The sequence below is a fragment of the Athene noctua genome, chromosome 1 (assembly GCF_965140245.1).
Source record: "Athene noctua chromosome 1, bAthNoc1.hap1.1, whole genome shotgun sequence".
In the NCBI taxonomy this organism is placed as follows: Eukaryota; Metazoa; Chordata; class Aves; order Strigiformes; family Strigidae; genus Athene; species Athene noctua.
In genome coordinates this window covers 165,680,010-165,700,347 of record NC_134037.1, presented here as the reverse complement: position 1 = coordinate 165,700,347, position 20,338 = coordinate 165,680,010, and the positions used below count along the sequence as shown (strand labels likewise).

The 20,338-nt window shown below is 39.6% G+C and overlaps 1 protein-coding gene across 3 annotated transcripts in view; it reads left to right on the top strand.

Annotated features, from left to right (window-relative positions):
* DSCAM (DS cell adhesion molecule) overlaps positions 1-20,338 on the top strand; it is a 477,293-nt gene that overhangs the window by 403,685 nt on the left and 53,270 nt on the right. For all 3 annotated transcript variants that reach the window (XM_074904021.1, XM_074904029.1, XM_074904038.1), the window contains 4 exons: positions 8,127-8,280; positions 15,539-15,656; positions 16,464-16,627; positions 19,875-19,973. In XM_074904021.1, coding sequence (XP_074760122.1) covers positions 8,127-8,280; positions 15,539-15,656; positions 16,464-16,627; positions 19,875-19,973 — 535 coding nt within the window. The remainder of the gene's footprint in view (positions 1-8,126; positions 8,281-15,538; positions 15,657-16,463; positions 16,628-19,874; positions 19,974-20,338) is intronic.

The following is a 20,338-nucleotide window of genomic DNA, read 5'->3' as shown; positions in this document are numbered from 1 at the left end:
ATGCTGTTGAACCAGATGAATAGAATGAGAGTATTCCTGCAAAGATCTTAGATGATGCTGTCATAATAAGAGTATTAGGATGATGAACCAGAACACCTAGCTGACTCCAGTGCTGAAATAGGGGTGATAAACAGAAATATTTCCAGGCCAAGATGAATCTTTGCTGTGCTTTCAGCTTTTGTATCTTTCTAAATCCTTTGGAGAAGTCCAGAATTGTAGATTGCAGTTTTCAAAGATTCTTTCAGACACAGGTCACTGCCAGGTACCCGGGGCTGACTGTAGGGTTTGCACTATGAGTTAACTTATATTTGGTGTCTTTAAAAGAGGGGAGAGGTAGCTGGCAGAAGTTGGCTAAGTCGATAAAGTCACTGTTGAACAAAAGTTTATCTGGAGTCAGCAGAACCTGTAGGTTGAATTTTAAATATATGTTCATTGATTTGTGTACTACAAGCACTATTTATCACTGTGTCTATAGAGTACTTTTTACAGCATGAAGATACTTGTTAATTCTTGTTCTTTATAGAATTAGTGTATAATTTTGGGGTTATTTAAAAAAATTATTTTGAATGGTATTTAAAATGTCCTTTTTAATATGCCACATGTACTATTCACAGCATTTTTATAGTTATTTTACAGCTTTGTTACCAGCTCCCAAACCTAGTACTTCCATTCCTGTAATTGCTTCATCAACTTCACATTTTTTGCCTATCTTATTTTTGTCATAGATGAGACCTCAAGAGAGATGTGACAGAATATAAATTAATTCTGCTAAGGTTTTGTTTTATATGATTTTTAAAAGGTGTCCTTGCAAAGCCTTTCTAATTTGATACTAATTTTTTCATAAAACTGGTCTTGTCTCACTATCTAGTCTCACATAAAGATATATCAATATAGTCTAACAGTAAGTCCCTGGTGTCAGTTGCAGTGTATTTCAGGAGGTTTGAATTTATTCCATTCCCTTCTGTATCATATACGGGACAAAGCACTTGGGACCAGATGGTGTCATACAATTTGTGAGTTGACTGAAATGCTCTGAACAAACCTGGTGATTTCTTGGGGCCACCAAAGGAGGCAGCAGAACTCCTGGCAGTGCAGAAGCTGGTCTGCTGACCTTCCTGTAGTCACCAGCCCATGACACCACATGCTGCTTCCCTGATCATGAGCCCCAGAAGGCTGATGGACTCTGTGAGTTGCAGCAAAGGGGCAAGCAGGTGGTGTACCTCGGTGGCTCCAAAGCAACAGACTCCTTGACTACATGGGTTACCTGGAAGTCCAGGCGTAATTCCTGGAAATGGATTTGCAAGATTTTTCTGCAGGTGAAAAGGGAGGGAGCTGCCTCTATTGTTTCTAAAATTTCCATCTTGAATTTTCTAACACTTCAGTTCTGCATTTAAGGCGAAAAACAAAACAAAACAAAAAACACCTAACATTTTATACGGAAGCTGCATTCTGTTTTGTGAACAGCTTCTGTTTACAACAGTTATCTTCAATAATGCTGACTGAAAAACAGGTGTCATGTTTCAATTCGTGAACCAAAATAGCAAGACCTGAACAGAAGTTATTACATGACCAAAGTGGTATCCAGAGTCTTACTGAAAACTGTGGTCCAGGATTGGTGGTTATTTGCAGCTCTGACAGTCTGTCCATCTGTGAAAGGAAGCAAGGCAAAAGCCAGCAGTCCCGGAGAAAAGTACTAGTCCATTACCTCAGGCAGAGTTTCACATCTTTAGGGAGTTCACTGAGAGGGCACATCAGTGGTCTGTCTACTCTGTTCATGGATGCAGAACTTGAAGTTCATGCTCTATAAATACAATAATATATTGATTTCATATTAACTGAATTTGCTTCCAGATAGAAATAACTTGTGGTCCCCATTACTGGATAACTTTGTCAGTCCAAGAGACTCTAAAACATCAGTTCCAGGAGCAACAAAGGCCTGAGGTAGAGCAGGGTGGACATTTCTGTGATAGTGTTGTGCAAAAAGATGGACATCTTTGTGTTTTGACCTTGTAGAACTAAAACTTTAATTACTGATGAGACTCTGTGCTCATTGTAGATCTCATCTGTAGTGCTAATTAAACAAGGGCCAAGGAGCAGCACCTAGCCCCAAGAGTATGTGACATTGACTGATGTCTGTCTACACTGCTTAGCACTAATCCCTCTAAGCAGGTTTGTTTTGAAGAGAGCTATCTAGAGTAGTACAAAACTGAGCTAGAGATCAAGTTAAAAAGTGATGTGGAACATCAGGGTGGAGTTCTCAACACACTCCCTGGCTCTCTCCCATTTAGCAGAAGAAATAAGCCCAGAGGATGCATATTTATTGAGAGAAACCTAGCTAGTCAAACTCGGTTTCACTGAGACAGCTCAGGCCTGATAAAAAACTGATTGCTGTTTTGTGGGAGGCTATGAAACCAGTAGTTTGTTGTTGTGGGCAGGAGGGAGCAGCAGGGATATCTCTCCTGAGTCCACTTTTGTTCAGTGGTTCCATTAGTGACCTGGATAATGAAATAGCGAGAATGCCTATTAAATTTACAGGAGATACAAGGCTGGGAGGGATTGCAAGTACACTGGGGACAGAACTAGAGCTCAGATGGGCCTTGATGAACTGGGAAATTGGTCTGGAAAAAGTTAGATAAAATTTAGTAAGGGTAACTGCAAGCAAATGGATACTATGAATAACTAATGACAAAAGTACTGGGTAGAGAGCAATTGACTAGATTCTTCAGAAGAGGATTTTGAGGTTATTGCGCATCCCAAGATGAACATTAGCTACCTTTATAATCCTGTTGTGCAAAGCCAAACGTCATACCTTGAAGTTGTTGAATACAGGTTTGGAAACTATATCTGAGAAGGCTATGGACCATTGTTAAAGAATCCGAAGGGTAACAGCAGATAATATTAGAGAAACTGTTGGAGAAAATGTGATTTCTGGACGATGTTGAAAGCATCGGGGTTATTAAGTTGTAAAAAGGTAAGGGTACTGGTGGGGAAAGGAATGATAAAAATTCATGCAGTCTAAAGACTGTGCAAAGATGGAGGCAATAATCTATTCTCTGTGTTCCTAATAGACTGAAAAAGAATCTATGGGCTTAAGCTGCAGCAGGAAACTCAAGCTAGATTTCAAGAAAACTTTCTAATAGTGAGATTAGTTAAGCAGTGGAACAAGTCTTGCAGTGTAGGGAGTTGCAAAGTCTCCATTTATTGTAAGTCTTCAAAATAAGGTTGGACAAACATCTGACTGAAATTGTGCAGCTATAGATGAACCTAGTTTACAGGAATAGGCTTGAGTGAACTTCACAGTCCTTCCAGACCTGTTTTTAGATGTTCCTACGGCCATATTTTATACCTAAATTCATAGTGAAAACACACATGCCATTCTAGTTTTTTGTTTTGTTTTGTTTTGTTTTGTTTTGTTTTATTTTCAAGATGAGGCAACCAGTATACAGGTAGCCAACTTGTATACGCTCTTACTTCACAACACACACCACAAACCTGGGGTGTTTCTTGCTTTTCACTCTTGTCCTTAAAGTCGCCTTCCGGTTTTCTCATTTAACCTCTAAGTTTCCTGCAACTTGCAGAGAATAAGAAGATAGAGATCATCAGTACACCTTTCTTATATCAGAAGTTGTGTAGATGCAGTTGTAGGCAAGGTGCAGGCTTGCTTTGACTGAATAATCTCCCAGTCCACAGTAAATGCTACCTCTTGCCTTACCTCTCTGCTTGGGAATCTCCCCAATTGCTTGAAAAACTGTTACAAAACTATTTTTCTTCTAAAGCACCTTTTTGAAGTTTTCCCAAGCTGAGTTAAAAACAACAAACAAACAAAACAAAATTCCAGCCAAAGAGTTCAGAGTTTATGGACATTACCTATCTGATTACTTTCAAAAGGAGTGAGAAATGCCAGGAGATGGCATACTGCTTCAGAGTGTACAAAGCAATGTACACCAATAGAACTGGAGTTGCATGTGAGGAAAATTATGCTCCCTGCAGTGGCTGTTGCTCAGCATCTCTTGTTATTGCCTGGCTTGGGAAGAAGATTGACTGCACCCTGATAAAGACCTTTAATTTAATTTTATTCTTCACAGCCCTTGCTGACTTTTTAGAGACTTGGCCCTGTCTGTGCTTCTTAGACAATGAGCTAAAGACCAAAGAAAAATTAACCCATCATCTATAAACTGAATGAAAAAAGCAGTTAGAAAAAAAATCCCTTGAGCAAGCATGTTACTGCTTTCAGGATAAAACCACAGTATATGTTTCATACTGGAACATGCAAAGACCAATATGTGACAAGGTGACATTCCTTTAAAATATTTCTTATTTCAATTGTTTAATCTTCTCTTTGCTGACAAAGCTCCCTTTTTTTTTTTTTTTTCAAGTGTAATGAAAGTCTCTGGCATGTTGGTCTAATTGAAATGACAGGAAAAAGTTAAAAGTAAAATCAGTTCTTTGCCACAGGAGCACCCCCAGGAATTTATAAAGGAATGCTAGCTGAGGAAACAGGTGTATGTTAACTAGTTAGAAACCAAAATCTTTTGCTATAGCAGTTTGTTTTAAGAAAATAAGAATCATTAATGTAGTGAAGATATGCTTACCAGATTCAGTTAATAAATTAATTCCCTGAATAATTGAATTCATATTTAGAGTAGCTCCAGTTGCAAATGTGCAAATGATGTTGGCTTTCTGTGGGTGAAAGAATGGAATTGAAGACAAGGCATTTTAAAAGGCACTAGAGAAACTATTTCTGTAATCATCCCATCTTTGGAGTTCCAGGGAGAGAGAGCTCCTCTGTTCTAAGACAATTTTGCCTGCTCTTCTAGACGAACACATTTCAACCAGAGGAATTTTGGAGGATTGATTGTTTTTTAGTTTTGTTTTTAACTTTGGTTCTCAGAGCAGGAGTGCTTAGTGCCAGAGATGTAAGTTTGAAGGCTGAGGTTCTCCTTTTCTGCATAGCTGCTCATCTTACCCCAAACCATAAAATCTCAAGCCAGATTTCTCTGATCTCTGTTTAGCAATTGTATACAGGGCGTATTACTGCCTGAATGTTCCGATCTCTGCCATTGCAGAGGGGAGCAGAGCAGTGAGGCGCTTCAAGCAGGAGATCTGCAGTATTAGGAGTGGCTTCCAAAGGCAGCCATATGGCCCTTTCATAAGCCATGGGAGTCATGGAGAAAACAGTGTAAGTTTAGCTGGACTGATGCTTGCTGGAATGAAAGTTTAGCAGTAAGGAAATCTGCGATAGTTAGCTGTTCCTAAATGCTGTATCCACGTCCCATGTTAGTAGGTGGTTTAAAAGTAGCTTGTGCTAGATAGCTGCATTAATGAGTGGAGCCTAAATGCCAGAGACAGCCTAGCCTGTTTGACTTTCAAATTAACCCTAGAAAATGCTGCCTCATGAATATTAAAATTCAGCCTTCTGTGCCATGATCAATACCTTAATTTTTATGTATGACCTCACATAGATCCAGCCTGTCAAGCTATGGGCATTTGTCCAATATTCTTGTGTAAATGTCAAGACAGATGGTTCTCAAAACCTGCTGTAATATTTCACATAATAATACAAGTGTCTGCCTGCACCGACCTCTTCATATCAGAGTGGAAACCCAGGCAAGTGCTTGCTAAATGGGACAAACTGACTTGGCATTTTGACAGGAGCAATTGGATTGGCTAAAAAGTACAGCAAGGTCCCCATTTGGGCTTGTGTTGACCCTATATAACTGATAGCTGGACCATACAAGTCTGCCCAGAAAAGTTAAGTCTCCATTGAGGAAACAGAATGTATTCTTGTAGAAGCAAATACAGGCATACATCGTTATAGAAGCTGGGGGGTAAGTATTTTAGTTAATCAAAATTAAGTATTTGATTTAACAAGTTGAAATGCTGGAGTTTCAACCCCAAGCCCCAAATTAAGGTTGACATATGGGTGATTCCCACAGCCCTTCACAAAGATGTGGTGAGTTTGCCTTTAGGCTTCTCTCCAGGGTGCGGCTGGCCTTGCAGGGAGAGCCATTAGGTAAATGAGCCCAAGGTGTCCCACATTAAGTAAACAAAGGTCAGGTGTCCCACTGAGGGATAAAAGCTGGGACCACTTGCAGGAAGGGGAGTGTCTGTCTGTGAGGTGGATGTACTGTGCAAAGTTCCCTCTTGGGGAAGGACCTCCTGCCTCCCTGGAACTGGGCTCCAGTCAGGTCTGGCTTTTGTAAGCGTGGCCTGTGTAGAGATTCAGTATGTGGCTTCCTTGGTCTTATGTGTTTGGCTTGTTGACTTGGTTGTCTCCTGTCCCTTCTATGGGAAACTGCATTTCACCATTTATTCTCCCTATTGTTGGTCATGTGGTGTCGTTGTTGGGGTCAGTGGGATTGATGTCAGTTATGTATAATCTGACTGACTTGTTTGTACTCCCAGTGCTCACCCATATACTGATCCTTTTGTATCAAATACAATTTGGTTATTGGTTCATCTTTATGCTGGCTGTGTCCTTTATGCTAGGCCTAATAATTGGCAAAACACAAGTACATTCAGATGCCTTCAGCACAGATAACTAACTGTACCTGGGCTAGTTATATGGACACTTTTTTAGTTGGTGGGGAAATGTAGGTATGTCAAGGGCATGACTCACCCTACTGCAATGCATGTGTCTCAAATAGGCCAGAAGTTACTTTTCCTTTATATGGTCTTTGAAGGGAGTCAGAGTGATTGGCTGAGATACAAATGTCTTCAGTCTAGGTGTCAGAAGTGAGATGAGATGAACTCCCCTCTTCTCCTGGCCATAGGAGGTTCCAGCTCAAGAATAGAGAAACACAGTGACCCATTTAGTAGCTGAAACTGGCTACCAGTTCACACTGGAGAAGTGTTTATCTAGAATTCACTTTGAAGGACTACATATTCCAATGCTTTCAGGTCAACCTGGCTTTTGAAATGCTAATCAGATTAAATTGGCCTTTACCACCAGCAGATATTTGTATATCAAAGAGATTCCTTGCACACTTTCTGTCAGTCTGTATCAAGTTTAGATTACACTGATGAATTCTTTTTAATGCTGATTCCTAGTAAAATCTTCTTTTCTATGTCATTAATGTTCTAATTAGTTTTAGCCTAGCATTAGTTAGCCATTACCATGCTCAGTATTGCACAGGGAAGTGAGTATTATTCATTCTAATGGTTCATTACCCCTCTACTTTTACGTACAAGAATCACAAAGCCCATATCAGAAATAAAACTGGCTGTACTGAGCATCGTAATACTGTTCAGGGCTGACGAGGTTTCCGTTCTCCTCCACTAAGGAGTTGAGGTTCCTGTGGAGGATGTGATGAGGTGCACAAAGCCCATGTCCGCTGGAGGAATCTATATATTCCTCCACACCTTTCCTCACACAGTTCACTTCAAGTAGACTGCAGAACATCTCACCGGTAAGTGAGTACTGCATAGCAGCTGGTCGCCTTCGCTGCAGCCCACGGCCAAAGCACTTGAGTGACAGTGCAAGAATAGACTGAACTGGCATTTCTTCCAGCACTACTTCTTCCCTGCTAATGCAGCTAAATAGCTGAGATGACCTTCTGCTGGGAATCTTTGAATGGAAGTAATTTTGTGATTAAACAAAACTAGACTCGGGGGAAATTTGAACAGTCTGTTACGGAATACAGTTTTATTTCTTGATTCATTCCATTACTGAAGGAATCAGCCACCAAACCCAAGGATAAGGAACACCAGCACAACAGTTCCACGTAACCAGACATATCTTGAGTAGAAAACTTCGGAATTCACAGCAGATGCAGGACTGAATCCTCTATTGAGAAAGTTTTCTGTAAAATGAAATTATTTATCAGAAGTGTTGATAGTAAAAATTTGTCAAATATGTTCACTTAAATTGTTTATCCAACCCTGTAAAAATAAACATAGAAGTCATAATCAGAATAAAACCAATTTGTAAACAAGAGGTAGGCCAAATTCACTGAATACAAATTGATTGCAATAAGTTATTGTGTCTGCTCTGTTTATTGCCAACTGCTTGGAGCAATTGTTACTCAAAGTACCCTGAAGTAAGAGGCTTTGTAGCACTCAGCTTAGCAGACTTTGTCCAAATACTGTTTATTTTAGTCTGGAAATATTTGTCTCTCCCACCACAGGTAATCAGCGAGTTTGAAGCCTCTCCCGACTCGTTTTCCTACAGAATTCCCAACCTGAGCCGGAATCGCCAGTACAGTGTCTGGGTGGTAGCAGTGACTGCTGCGGGAAGAGGCAACAGCAGCGAGATTATCACTGTGGAACCACTAGCTAAAGGTACAGTGACAGCACTTTTTAAAGCAATCCAGACCTTTACAATGCTAATTACTGCTATAATGATCACATGGTTTCTTTATGCCTCATTGATTACCGAGAGTGGGATTTATCAGGAATAACTTCATTTCTCTCCAAAAGTTAGATGACAACTCACAGGTAATTGCCCAAGCTTTTGCTGTAGTCAGCAGAGAGAGAATGACGTGCTCCTCTAGAGGGTAATTCATCCCACCTACCTTAGAAGAACATAACTTGCTTTTTGGAGCAATTTTTATCTTTTGTTGGGTACAGAGAGTTTGCAAATGATTCCCATCCCCTTCTGAATGTGTGCGTCTCTTTTTTTCTTGCCATGCAACTTCTTTATCATTGCTCTCCTTACTAATATCTCTCGTGTGCTATCTTCTGTATAAAATAGTTTGATTAAAATATCTAAAGTCTGAAGAATTATTCTCAACTTGCATTAGCTTTGAAGTTTGCTGCTTCTATTTCAGATATGAAAAAGGGATAATGTGCCTCCAATCTTGCATATTTTTTTCCAGCTGTATTAGTTGCTCCATTAAAAAGATACTGCTTGGGGCCATGAATTCTGCCTTACCTGTACTGTGGAATGTGATGCTCACAACACTATAGCACCATAGCTTGGAGATAGAGACCTAATGTTTTAGACAGCAAAGTGAGAAGAGCCCCATCAGTACTCAATCTCTACATGGGGTAGTCAGACTGATTTCACCCCTGCCCCCACCTCAAATTTTAACACTACACCACATGCCAGTATGAACAGTGTATTCCGCAGGTTCCTAGAGTTGCAAAGTTAGGTGCATTTAATTGAATTTACAGTTTTACAAGCCTGCTCATTCTTCAGTCATGTGGCTAATGATGTAGTAATGTAAAATAAAGTGTCTAGGGCTTTATGAGGACAGATGCTTTCTTAAAAAGTTTTGCAGAATTTCAGCCAAATGACACCATGAAAGCAGTTTCTGCATGGAAGAGCATATACCATCACCATAGGGAAGCTGCTGTTCCTTCTTATGTAAGTGGTAGAAAACTAGCTTGATGATGGTAGATTAACTATCAGAGCTATTGTCATGGATGGCAGTGATGGTATTTGAAGGGTGCTATTTCAACACATGACATAGCTTCCCAATACAGAGAAGTTGCAAACAGGGTTCCTCAGGCTTGTGACAGTAATTTTCATGTCTTTTCTTTGCCCCATCTCTAAATTAAGGTTTTTATCATATGAGATGGATATTTTTCAACATTGCTGTGAGAAGCCTGTAGTAACTACTGAGTTACTACTGTAGATCACAATGGAAGATTTATCAGTGTAAATATGGGGAGGGTCTAGCAAGGCAAAGAGGTCTGAGTAAGAACAAGCAGGGAAACGCCTGCTCCCCATACCATTGCTTACAGTTTTTTTCTGCCAACTGAGAAAACTCACTTTTACTTTTGCTTCTTTCTGGCATTTTTTGTAGTCTTTGAGAAGATTCTTTCTCTTAGTAGCTACACAGTGTTAGTGGAGTGACCTGAAGGATATCTGAAAGGCTGTGAGAAGTCTGAAGGATCTGAAAAATCAGGAGCTTTTCCATTGTTGAATTTCTTGTAGGATAACTGCATACTGCATTATAAATATCACTGAGACCAAAGCTGAGATCTTAAAAGGTGAATGAGGAGTGTAAAGGACATGAAGGAAGATCATGAAAAAGCACCTCAGGGAACCAGGGCAAAGGTTTCAGTGTGCTTCCCATTTTAAGGCAGCTGTTACCTGTGTGTAGTGAATGTGTGGTGATGAAAAGGAAAAAAAAAAAGAAACAAAAATAGGTATAAAAATAGATGCTCAAATAAGAGGAAAATCAATCAGACAAGAATGTGATGCAATACTAATAGATTGAGGATTCAGGCAATCCCAGGAGCGTGCAGATGCTGTTGCACATAATGCACTAGAAGTTCTTTCTCTATGTCCTAGACATTTAAAAAAGAGGAAAGTATGCAGAACAGTGCAGAGTTTGCAGGTACCAAGATTCATAACATCTAGTTGTGAGGAAATGTAGTATGCAATTGCTCTTGGTTTGCCAAAAATAGAGAAGCTACAAATTGACCCATATGTACATAAACTGAACAAGCTCACTGGAAACTGGAATTAATTCTGCTCTTCCAAAGCTTATTTAACATGATTCATGATGACAAATAAATGAGCTTAAAAATAGCTTGTATGAGAAAAGAAGAGTTTAAGGAAAAATGATTAATTGCTTCAATAGACAAATCAGTGTGAACAAGACTTTATTTTGAAGGACTGTAAGATGCATCCAATGTTAGAGCTAGTAATGATACTCCAGTATGAAGTCTGTATTAGATGATGCTCAGGACAAGTATCTCTTACACATACTTAGGACTGAAAAAGTGATAATACATTAGTGGAGGTTGTGAGGGACACTAGGAATACTGATAGGTAGCAATTTTATGAACTTTCGATGTAGACAGGTTAGAAATTATTGTATCATCTACAAGATTTCCTGTATGAATGCATCACTGGGCCTTTTAGAGATCTGGGAGAACGTGGTGATCAGTGATGAGAGCAGTGGACACACAATGAAGAAGGATGGTTAGAGCTAATACCCTTAAATACCTCTCTCACCCCTCAGTACGTCTGAAGCAAGTAGCATATCACAGGGTTAGAAGTAGTTATGACCTGATTTTGCCACAAATCCCCAGTGCAAGAACATCCTATGGGCCATTACTGTGACATTGTTTGCTTCCTTCTTTTCTCCACTTATTTCACAGTAACTGTCCAAGTAATGATACCATCATGACAGTTAATGAGAGTTAACTTTGAATTGAATTATGTCAACTTAATTATAAACCCTTTAAGAACCCCTTTGAGAACAATGTGAATGTCTGGATGGGGGGTTGATGTAAAATGGATAGTCCAATTTAAATGAAAGCTTAATTCAAGTTAACATTTCTTTCTTTAGTGTCTCCGTTTCTCAGAACAGATTGCTGTTCTCTGTAATTAACTGACAAAAGTAAGAAAAAAAACCCAACAAACAGAAAATAATCATGGCAATGAAAGTTCAGCCTCCTTGTAAGCAGGCTATGTCCCCATCCCTCAAATTACACTTCATTGCTGACTTGAAAATTGTGGATTTTGTCTGTGAAATATATCTAAAAGACAGAAAACCTTGCATGCACCTAGTTCCTCTTATTTCCTGTCCATGACTGACGAGGATGGCATTTGCCAGCAACATGACAATAACACATCTAGACCCACGGCATTCTGATCCTCTAGGGATAACTCTCTGACTTCAATGCTGAGTTTACCCTGTTCTTGTAGACTACCTGAGCATTGATGTTGAATAGATTTGCCTCCTAGCCTACATTGCTCTGTGTGTTTAATGTTTTTAAACAACATGTGGGGCTTACATGACAGTACACACACTCCATCGATCTGTTTCTTTAATAGTTCATCATACTGGAACACACAGGATATTCTTCTGTGAGAAAGTAAATGAAAGAAGCTCCTGACCCAAGGTATTCACTGATGGTCCTTGTATTTAGATTAAGCTGAGCTGCAGTGAACTACCACAGAATCACCTAGGTTGGAAAGGACGCTGGAGATCATCTAGTCCAACCGTTTGCCTAGCACAGTTCCCACCCACAGCATATCCTTAAGCTCTAAATGGACCCTACTCTTGAACACCTCCAGGGATGGGGACTCCACCACCTCCCTGCGCAGCCCATTCCAACACCTAACAACCCCTTCTGGAAAGAAATGCTTCCTAATATCTAGTCTGAACTTTCCCTGGCGCAACTTGAGGCTATTCCCTCTTGTCCTGTTGCTTTCTACTAGGCTAAAGAGGCTCAAACCCAGCTCTCTGCAGCTTCCTTTCAGGTAGTTATATAACTATCATAGCTCTTGTTCAGTTTCCCTATATACTTTTCTTTTAAAATTCAGTTGTGTCCTCTAAAGAAAAAGTGTGTTACAGCCTCTTGCAAAGAATTTCTGCCTATTTCTTATCTATGGCAGTAAGTATAGGTAATAAGATTCATAATTTAAACAAACATGCAGAGAACCATATTAGCATAAGAGAATGCACTGTTCTGTGAAGGCACCTCTTTACCTTAAATTAATGATTCTGTAGTTTGCAAAAAATAGGAACAAATTCAGTCCTAATCCAGTGCCACACCATCTAATACAATGTGGGTGGGTAGTTGGTAGGCATATGGGTGTCTTCAATAACAAAGAGGTGAACTCTGCAGCTGAACTGCCCACATGCTGCTTAAAGCTCCCTTGTTTCACAAGTGAGACGTCGGTGAGATTTAAGGAATTTTAACCTTAAGAATGCCTGTTAGCATTTCAAACCTATTGCTTTCAGATGAATTTCACTAGACATCTATTTTGTTTCTAGTTTTCTTTTCTTTGTATACCTGTTAGCAGTCTTAGAACATTTTTAAAAGTTAAGCTATAAAGAAAATTGGAGTTAACAATTTTCATGCTGTTTTACCTTCTCTTTTAAAAGCACTCAGATCATGAAAGGAATAAGATAGTCCATAGACAGCTGTGGGTACTTGCACAAAAATAGTGCAACATGCTTTTGTAATGTGTATTTCTGAGTTATGATCTGTAATCTTACCACTGGCTTAGGCTTCTGTGAGGTTTGTGTTACTTTCACACATCACTGTAAAATGGGACACACAGGATATTGAAAAGCAGGAGCTACAACATAAGTCCTTTCCAAGAAACACTGGAGAGGTGGGAAAGCCAGGGAGAAGAGAATTAATAGTTCATTTTAAATGAGTTTTGAGGCTTCATGTTACAGAGGGAATGTAGCCTGGAACAGGAATTTGACTTTCTAACCACCATTGCTCAGAATGCATTGCAGCTACTACGAGCAGTCCAGATGCTTACGGGTGTGTTGCAGATAGTCACACCTGACAGCATCTCCTGCATTTTTTTTAAGATGGCACGAGTACCATTAGATATCTCTTGCAATGAAATCCTGGCACCACTGAAGACAAGTGAGCCTTGTAACACTGTGTTGCATTTAAGGAGATTAATTAATTTGGTAAGAGATGAATCCCCTTGCGTTCTAGCCAGTCCTCATTGATTAGAGGGGCTAGGGACGGCTGGACTTATCTCTTAATAGGTAGGTCAATTAGGGCCGTAACTATAGGTCTGACCTGGATGCACAAAGAGCCCATATGCTGTAGGTCCAGTTGTATTCAAGAGAAGCAGTCAGATTCATGAACAGTATGGTTTATTTTCATGCAACATCTACAGATTCTTTGCGATTGCCTACAATAAATGCAAAAAGTGCAAGTTGGCTATATAGTACTACACAAAAGGAAAATTATTGCAATCACACAGTTCCCAGGTAATAATCACTCAGCATAGCCGAGGGCTCAAATCTTATCAAAAGGCATCTCTTATTGGGGGTGGGGGTGGTGGAGCACAAACACATCGATCTGTCCCTCTGATTTGGTGTCAGATTATTGTCCCTCTGAGTTAGACACAAACTGAGGGTATTATTTATCTTAGTATGTATGTGTAAGCGGATGGGACTGTAGTAGTCAAGCCATTATCTTTTGAGTAACAACACAGTACATTCCTTGGTGCAAGGGATACAGCTGGTTTTTGTGAGAAAAAGAGGGAGGATGAGAAACAAGGCCGGCTGGCCACTGCAGAAATCCTTGAGATAAGCGAAAGGGTGGGACCACGCAGCCTACACCTCACTTTGCATTCCTCCTTGGCACCATGACAAACACAAATCAGTAGCCCTTCATCCGGTCCTGTGCTTGCTATGGGCACCCTGTGTCAAGGAAATGTGTGTGTTACACATTTTTTTGTGTCAATGTGCTCACTGTTTTGCTTTTCTCATGCTTCCAACACTTACCACACTGACTTCAGTGGAGTCAGCATTTCACACCATGTCTCTGGGTAGATTGAGCATTTTCTGTTTCAGTTAGCTTGGTTGATTAGCCCATGGCTTGTGGCAGTATAGACCAATGTACTTGTCTAGAAGATATGGTCTTAGGAGTGCCACTGTGGATAGCAAGGCTGTATCATGAGACTTACTGACTGACCAGTGTCTTTGCACCATTCTGGTGTACCACCTCCTCAGGGCAGCACTCGCTGCGGCACTCTCCTGCCAGGATGAACCATCAGAGCTGCCAGAAGGAGGGAGCCAGGGGTCTTCAGCTGCTCTTTAGCCAGGATGGGACATGTCTCCCATTTCCTAACCTTGACTTTGTCCATTACCCTAAATCTTTAAAGAGCCACTTCTTGTATTTTTAGTTAAAATTTTGATCTGAGAAAAATGTCTTAAGAAGCTTAGTCTTCAACAATGCTTGAAGAGAACATAGGCAACACGTCCAAACTGATCATATAATCTGTGAAATCTCTTCTTTTTATGAATATATCATGCCCCACTGCAGCCTACTCGAGTGATTTCCCTTAATTCTTCAAGGCCTCTTCTTTTGTGCGTGATTTTTTTTTTCTGAGATGAACTGTCCCAGTTTTTATTCGATGTTGGTTCTCATTTTCATGTTTTTCTAATTGGTGCAAAATGGATTATTAAGTAAAACTTCTGATCAGTGTGCATGACTGAAGTAGGTCAGGATTAAAAATAACAGTATTTCATGCATCTGTATTCAGTACGTGCCTTTGAATTGTATATTTAGAGGCCAACAACAAGTCTATTTCTATCAAGGGTCATTTCTGAGTAATAACATACAATAAAGCTCTAACACAACCCTAGTGTTCCTGTATATTATAAACAAACTGCAGGAGTTATATTTTTGGTGATATATTTAGATGATATGAGAGCTGACACAAACTGACTTAAGAGTTTTTTCATCTTTGTGGACTTCAGATAGACTGCAATGTACTAACATGTACATATATGAAGGTTTATTTTACTTAATACCATAGGTGTTTGACATTTTCATCTATAATTTCTACTATGAAATACATAAAAATCAGTAAACTATCTATAACTGGTTTTGCAATTTTCCTCCACAAGGACTCTTCCAGTCCTCTGCATCAATATCGCTTTTAGTTACTTGTCTTCCAGATACTAGATACTAGAATATTTGTGTTTGAATAAATAGCTGATATTATGAGTTAAAAGGAATTAGTTTCCTAAAAACACAGCTTAAAACAGATTAGTTTAGTTTTCCACATTTAATTCCGTATGTCTGTGATTCCCTTCCAAGGACCGTATGAATTAACACCTAATATCAACCTTTTTTTCTCTCTTTTGCTCAGCTCCTGCCAGGATTTTGACATTCAGCGGCACAGTGACAACTCCCTGGATGAAGGACATTGTCCTCCCTTGCAAAGCTGTGGGAGACCCAGCTCCAACAGTCAAATGGATGAAGGATAGGTAACCAGCAACTAATTGTATAGCTCAAGTAAAGTCCATTTGCTTAAAATCCTCAGGGTTGCAATGTGGGTGATCCTGGATGACTATGTCAGGAAGAAGAACTGTTTGCAGGGACAGCACATAGTCACAGTAGACGAGTTAGAAATTCCTTGAACTAAAACTAATTGGCTGTGGTGATTAGAAGGTATTGAAAGGGAGGAAAAACTAAACATTCAAAATGTAAAACTTAGAGGAGTTTTCTGGTTTAACTTCAGGTGCACCAATTAGTTTTAGTCTGAGAAAGCAAAAAGATGCATTGCGTCGTGCTATGGAGTACAGTGTATGTCTTGCACATTACTTGTTTTCCATTATTCAGTTTTGATCTTTAGTTTCACAGTTTGACAGAGTCACTTGGAAACACATATGGACAATAATTTTCATCCAAGCACAGTATAAGGAGTGAAACTGCAGTGCTATGAAACCATCTTATCCACTGAAACAAATAGCTATTATTTTATAAGGATAGACTTTGTATCCAGGAACTGCCTTTTACACTCATTTTGTCACTTCGATGAAATAGCAGATAGTTAAGGAAGGTGTGAGTTTCCGTTATCACTCAAACTGGAGCCAGGATATTTGTGTTCTTCAAGCAAATGGCAGGTGTTTCCCAACAGAAAATATTCTTTTGCTGTCTTTATTGAAGAGGGCACACATCCCTCCCACCCTTTCTCTTCCTTTCCTTTCTTAGTCGCTTGAAAAAAAATTCCATTTCTGAGTAATCTTGATTGTAACTTCTTTAATGTATGCACTTTGTTTCCTGTGAGGTAGTAACGGGACACCCAGTCTAGTGATGATTGATGGGCGAAGAAGCATCTTTAGCAATGGCAGCTTTGTCATCCGTACTGTGAAAGCAGAAGACTCCGGATACTACAGCTGTGTGGCCAGTAATAACTGGGGAACAGATGAAATAATTTTGAATTTGCAGGTACAAGGTAAGACTATCGGATCTATCTTATAATTGTTACCACAGCTATTAACTGCTGTGTGCTGGTAATGCATAGGTATGTTTGTTTGCAGATGTATGTAAAATACTAGTATTAATGTGTATTAATACAAATTTTATTCTTCCAAATTAATAAATAAAATATTATGCAGGTCAGTCTGACTCAGCCATGGACATTTTATGACACAGCAAATGTTTTGCCTTTGGTGGAACGATTCATACACTTGAAGTCTCTATGTAAGCTTTTGTAGGATTGAAAACTGTTTGCATTCGGTTATCTTCTAGTTCTTCACATAGAAAATATCAACTTATGGCTTCTTACAAATATTATATGTATTATTTAAATATTACATAATTCAGAAAGATCTGAAGCCTTTAGCTTCTGAAAAGCTATCAACAGAAATTTTCCTCTGTACTGAGACCTTGGACAAAAACTTTGTTATTCAAGAGCAGAATTGTACTGACGATGTACGTCAGGAAGCATTTAAAATTAAACACCAGTACACCTTCAATTAGTGCATATTTTCAGCTACTTTTTATATGCATGTTGAAATGTATATAATGTATCTGTTATGGTGCTGATGTGTATAAAAGCGGTGACAATATAGGAATGCACATTAACATTGAAGGGAAGCAGAGCATATGTATTCACATACCAACAGTTCACTATGCAGGAGATTTCCTTTCTCACTTGCACTAAACTAGATCCTAAGATTGCTTCAACTGACAATTGTTGTACCAGAGGGAATCAAATAACTGAATTGGGAATATGGGCCATGTAGTGGTTAGTCCCTCTCCTGTCCCTCGTTATGCAATCTAAACTTCTAGTGCAACCATACAAGAACACAGAAAGAGCTTGTTTCAGCTGCAGTCCAGCTCTCTCTGTATAAACCGTTCCATCAAGCCTTGAAACAAATGCCATGGCATATATTAATTTACCTACAATTCAACAGAGCCTAAAGATGGTCTTCTGCAATATGTGAAGCATGACCACAACAGGAAATAGGGAGAGAAAACACTATCAGATGGAAACTTTATCTTATCTTTATATTTCACTAAGTACTTTTGTAATTGCATATCCTTGCTGTTATTGAACTGCAGTAATGAAAAGCAAATCAGTATTACTTCCTTGAGGGACAGAAAGACTGGCATTTAATATGTGGGACCACCATCTTTTGTAGGTAGAGTGAAGCTGTGATAAAAGATTTTACAATGAGCCTTTCACAGTGTAGTGTGTGCAGTCTCTCTCCATGAAATGAGCCAAGTCATTCAGAATAATGGAATAAATTCATCTCACATAGGGAATTTTCCTTTAGAGTATAAACTTTTTTTTTCTTCAGCACTGTTTAGCCCTGTGAGAGCACTAAAATCAACTTCTCTTTGACCTAGTCCATGGCAGTAAACCAGCAGCTTCCACTTCATATCAGCACTCATTATTTTTCAATCTGATGACTTGAACATGAACTGCAGCTGGGAGCTTTTCCTGGAGTTTCATTCTGCAAGTAGAGCTACCCCTTAAAGATAGGCAGAGCAGCCAGTGTCCTCTGGCAGCAGACTGCTGGGCACAACAGAACATTTCTGACTTCTGTCCGGCCTTGCTTATGGGCCAGTGTCTGGTGAACACTAACTATGGCAGGGAAATGGCAGGTCCTGTCAGCATCAGCCATTGACACGATGCCCCCCTCCCTTCCCAGTCTTGCAGTGGCAGTGACTGGAGAAGGTGTGACTGCCCTGTTGTGTCCCCTCCCTGGCTTTCCATCCCACCTTCGATGCTGCATCTTGGATCCCTTCCCATGATGGACACTTTCCATGCTTTACTCCTTGTTCTCGAGACAGCAAAGCTCAATTTTCTGAGTCAGTTTACTGACTGCTAGTAACGCTTGTGCAGGAAACTGTAAAATGAGCCAGACATAGTGCTGTTGTACATAACCAGAGCAGTGCAAAGGTTTTGAAACAAACTTCCCTTTCTCCCCCTTTCAATTTCTGAACTTACAATTGTGGATGTAAAACATTTGGGTGAAATGCTAGTAAATATTTACCCTTCAGGTTCCTAATAAATATTAGACAAGCTCTTTGAAGTTTCACCTGCTGTTCTTCTCTATTTTATCAAACACTATCCTCCACTGCCTTACTGGTTTTGTGCCATGATTCTGGTTACCTCACTTCTACAACAGGACTAGCTAAATGATTCAGGCAGAAGTCAAAGATGAGCTCTCCAGACTATAACTACCATATGATCATATCGGCTCATGATAGGTTTGTCAAGGTGAAAAGAAAGCTGGCTACTTTTGCCACTTTCTGCCCCTGAGCATTGAGCTCTGGAAACCCAGCCACTATACACTGGTGTAATTTGGGATTACTTAGGCTGAGCCTAAACTGTCCTTGTTCTTGGTCCCATTTCCAGTCCCAGTTCCCAGTCCCAGTTCTCCTACCCTGGGCAACTTGTTGAGATATAGCATGGCTCCTTCTCTGCCCTTTCATGCTGGATTTTCCTTTGAAGGAAGCTGGACACTGGGCAGAGGATGGGAGATGAGACCTCTGTCTCATTCCTGTGCTCTATCAGGAGCTGGTCCTGGGAACTGTGCAGTTCTTATGTCCCACAGTTTAGACACAGCAATAATGTTTATGGGAAGCATCAGAACTGAAGTGTTTCCACATTTGTTCAGACTTTACTGATAGAGTTGCATCTTTATACCAACAGCCTCAGTGCATACATGGTGTGATCTGGAAGAGGTAGGAATCTGCCCCCAGTCACAGATCTACTTATGCTACCTAGTTAGCACTCACAGTTACACTGGCAGAAACTCTTGCTATGCACTTTTTTTTTTTACTTTTGCCATAATAGCCTGCAAACACATGTATGAGTGAGGCATCATTTGCAAGTGGACATCTGTTTCCTGCCACTAAAAATTCAGCTTCTACCTAAAACAAATATGAAAAATAATGAAAGATAATGGCTGGGTAGCTTGTATGCTATTTAGGTCTAACAGGACAGATAGAAAAAATTCAGAGAAAAGCAGGAGTTAGGAGCTGAAAGACAAAATGCTGTAGAAAATTAAATATAAAAAATGAGAGCTTGTCTTAACCAAAGATGTCAGCTAAACAGATACTTTGACAGATATCCTTTGCATTTTTTGCAACTCAAAATAGTTATTTGATAAATGAATGTTAGAAGGAATTAAAGTCACATCTAATCATTTGAATCTGTTTTCTATTTCTAACTATTTCCAATCTAGTTCCACCAGACCAGCCAAGACTCACTGTATCTAAAACTACATCTTCCTCTATCACTCTTTCCTGGATACCTGGAGACAATGGTGGCAGTTCTATCCGAGGTAATATAATTCAGGTTAATTGCAACTTCTTACTAAATTGTCATATGTTGATAGGATTAGTATATAATTATGAATGGCTACAAAAAAAAGAAACACAGAGCAATCTGTATTGCTGTCAGTGCTTAGTGTGCACTATCATCATGATAACAGCTTTCAGTAAATTGCCATTTCTCTTTGTGGTGGTTTAATCACAGATTTAATCACTTTCTTCCAGTGTACCCTCAGCTGTTATGACAGTTACTCTCTCTGTTTTTCCAGACATGTAATCTCTAACCATTCATTTTTGAGGGTCCAGGTTCATCATCTGGTCTTTGTTGCTGATTGAAGGGTATTTGGAAATGCCTATCCCTTTTCCCTTTGAAGTG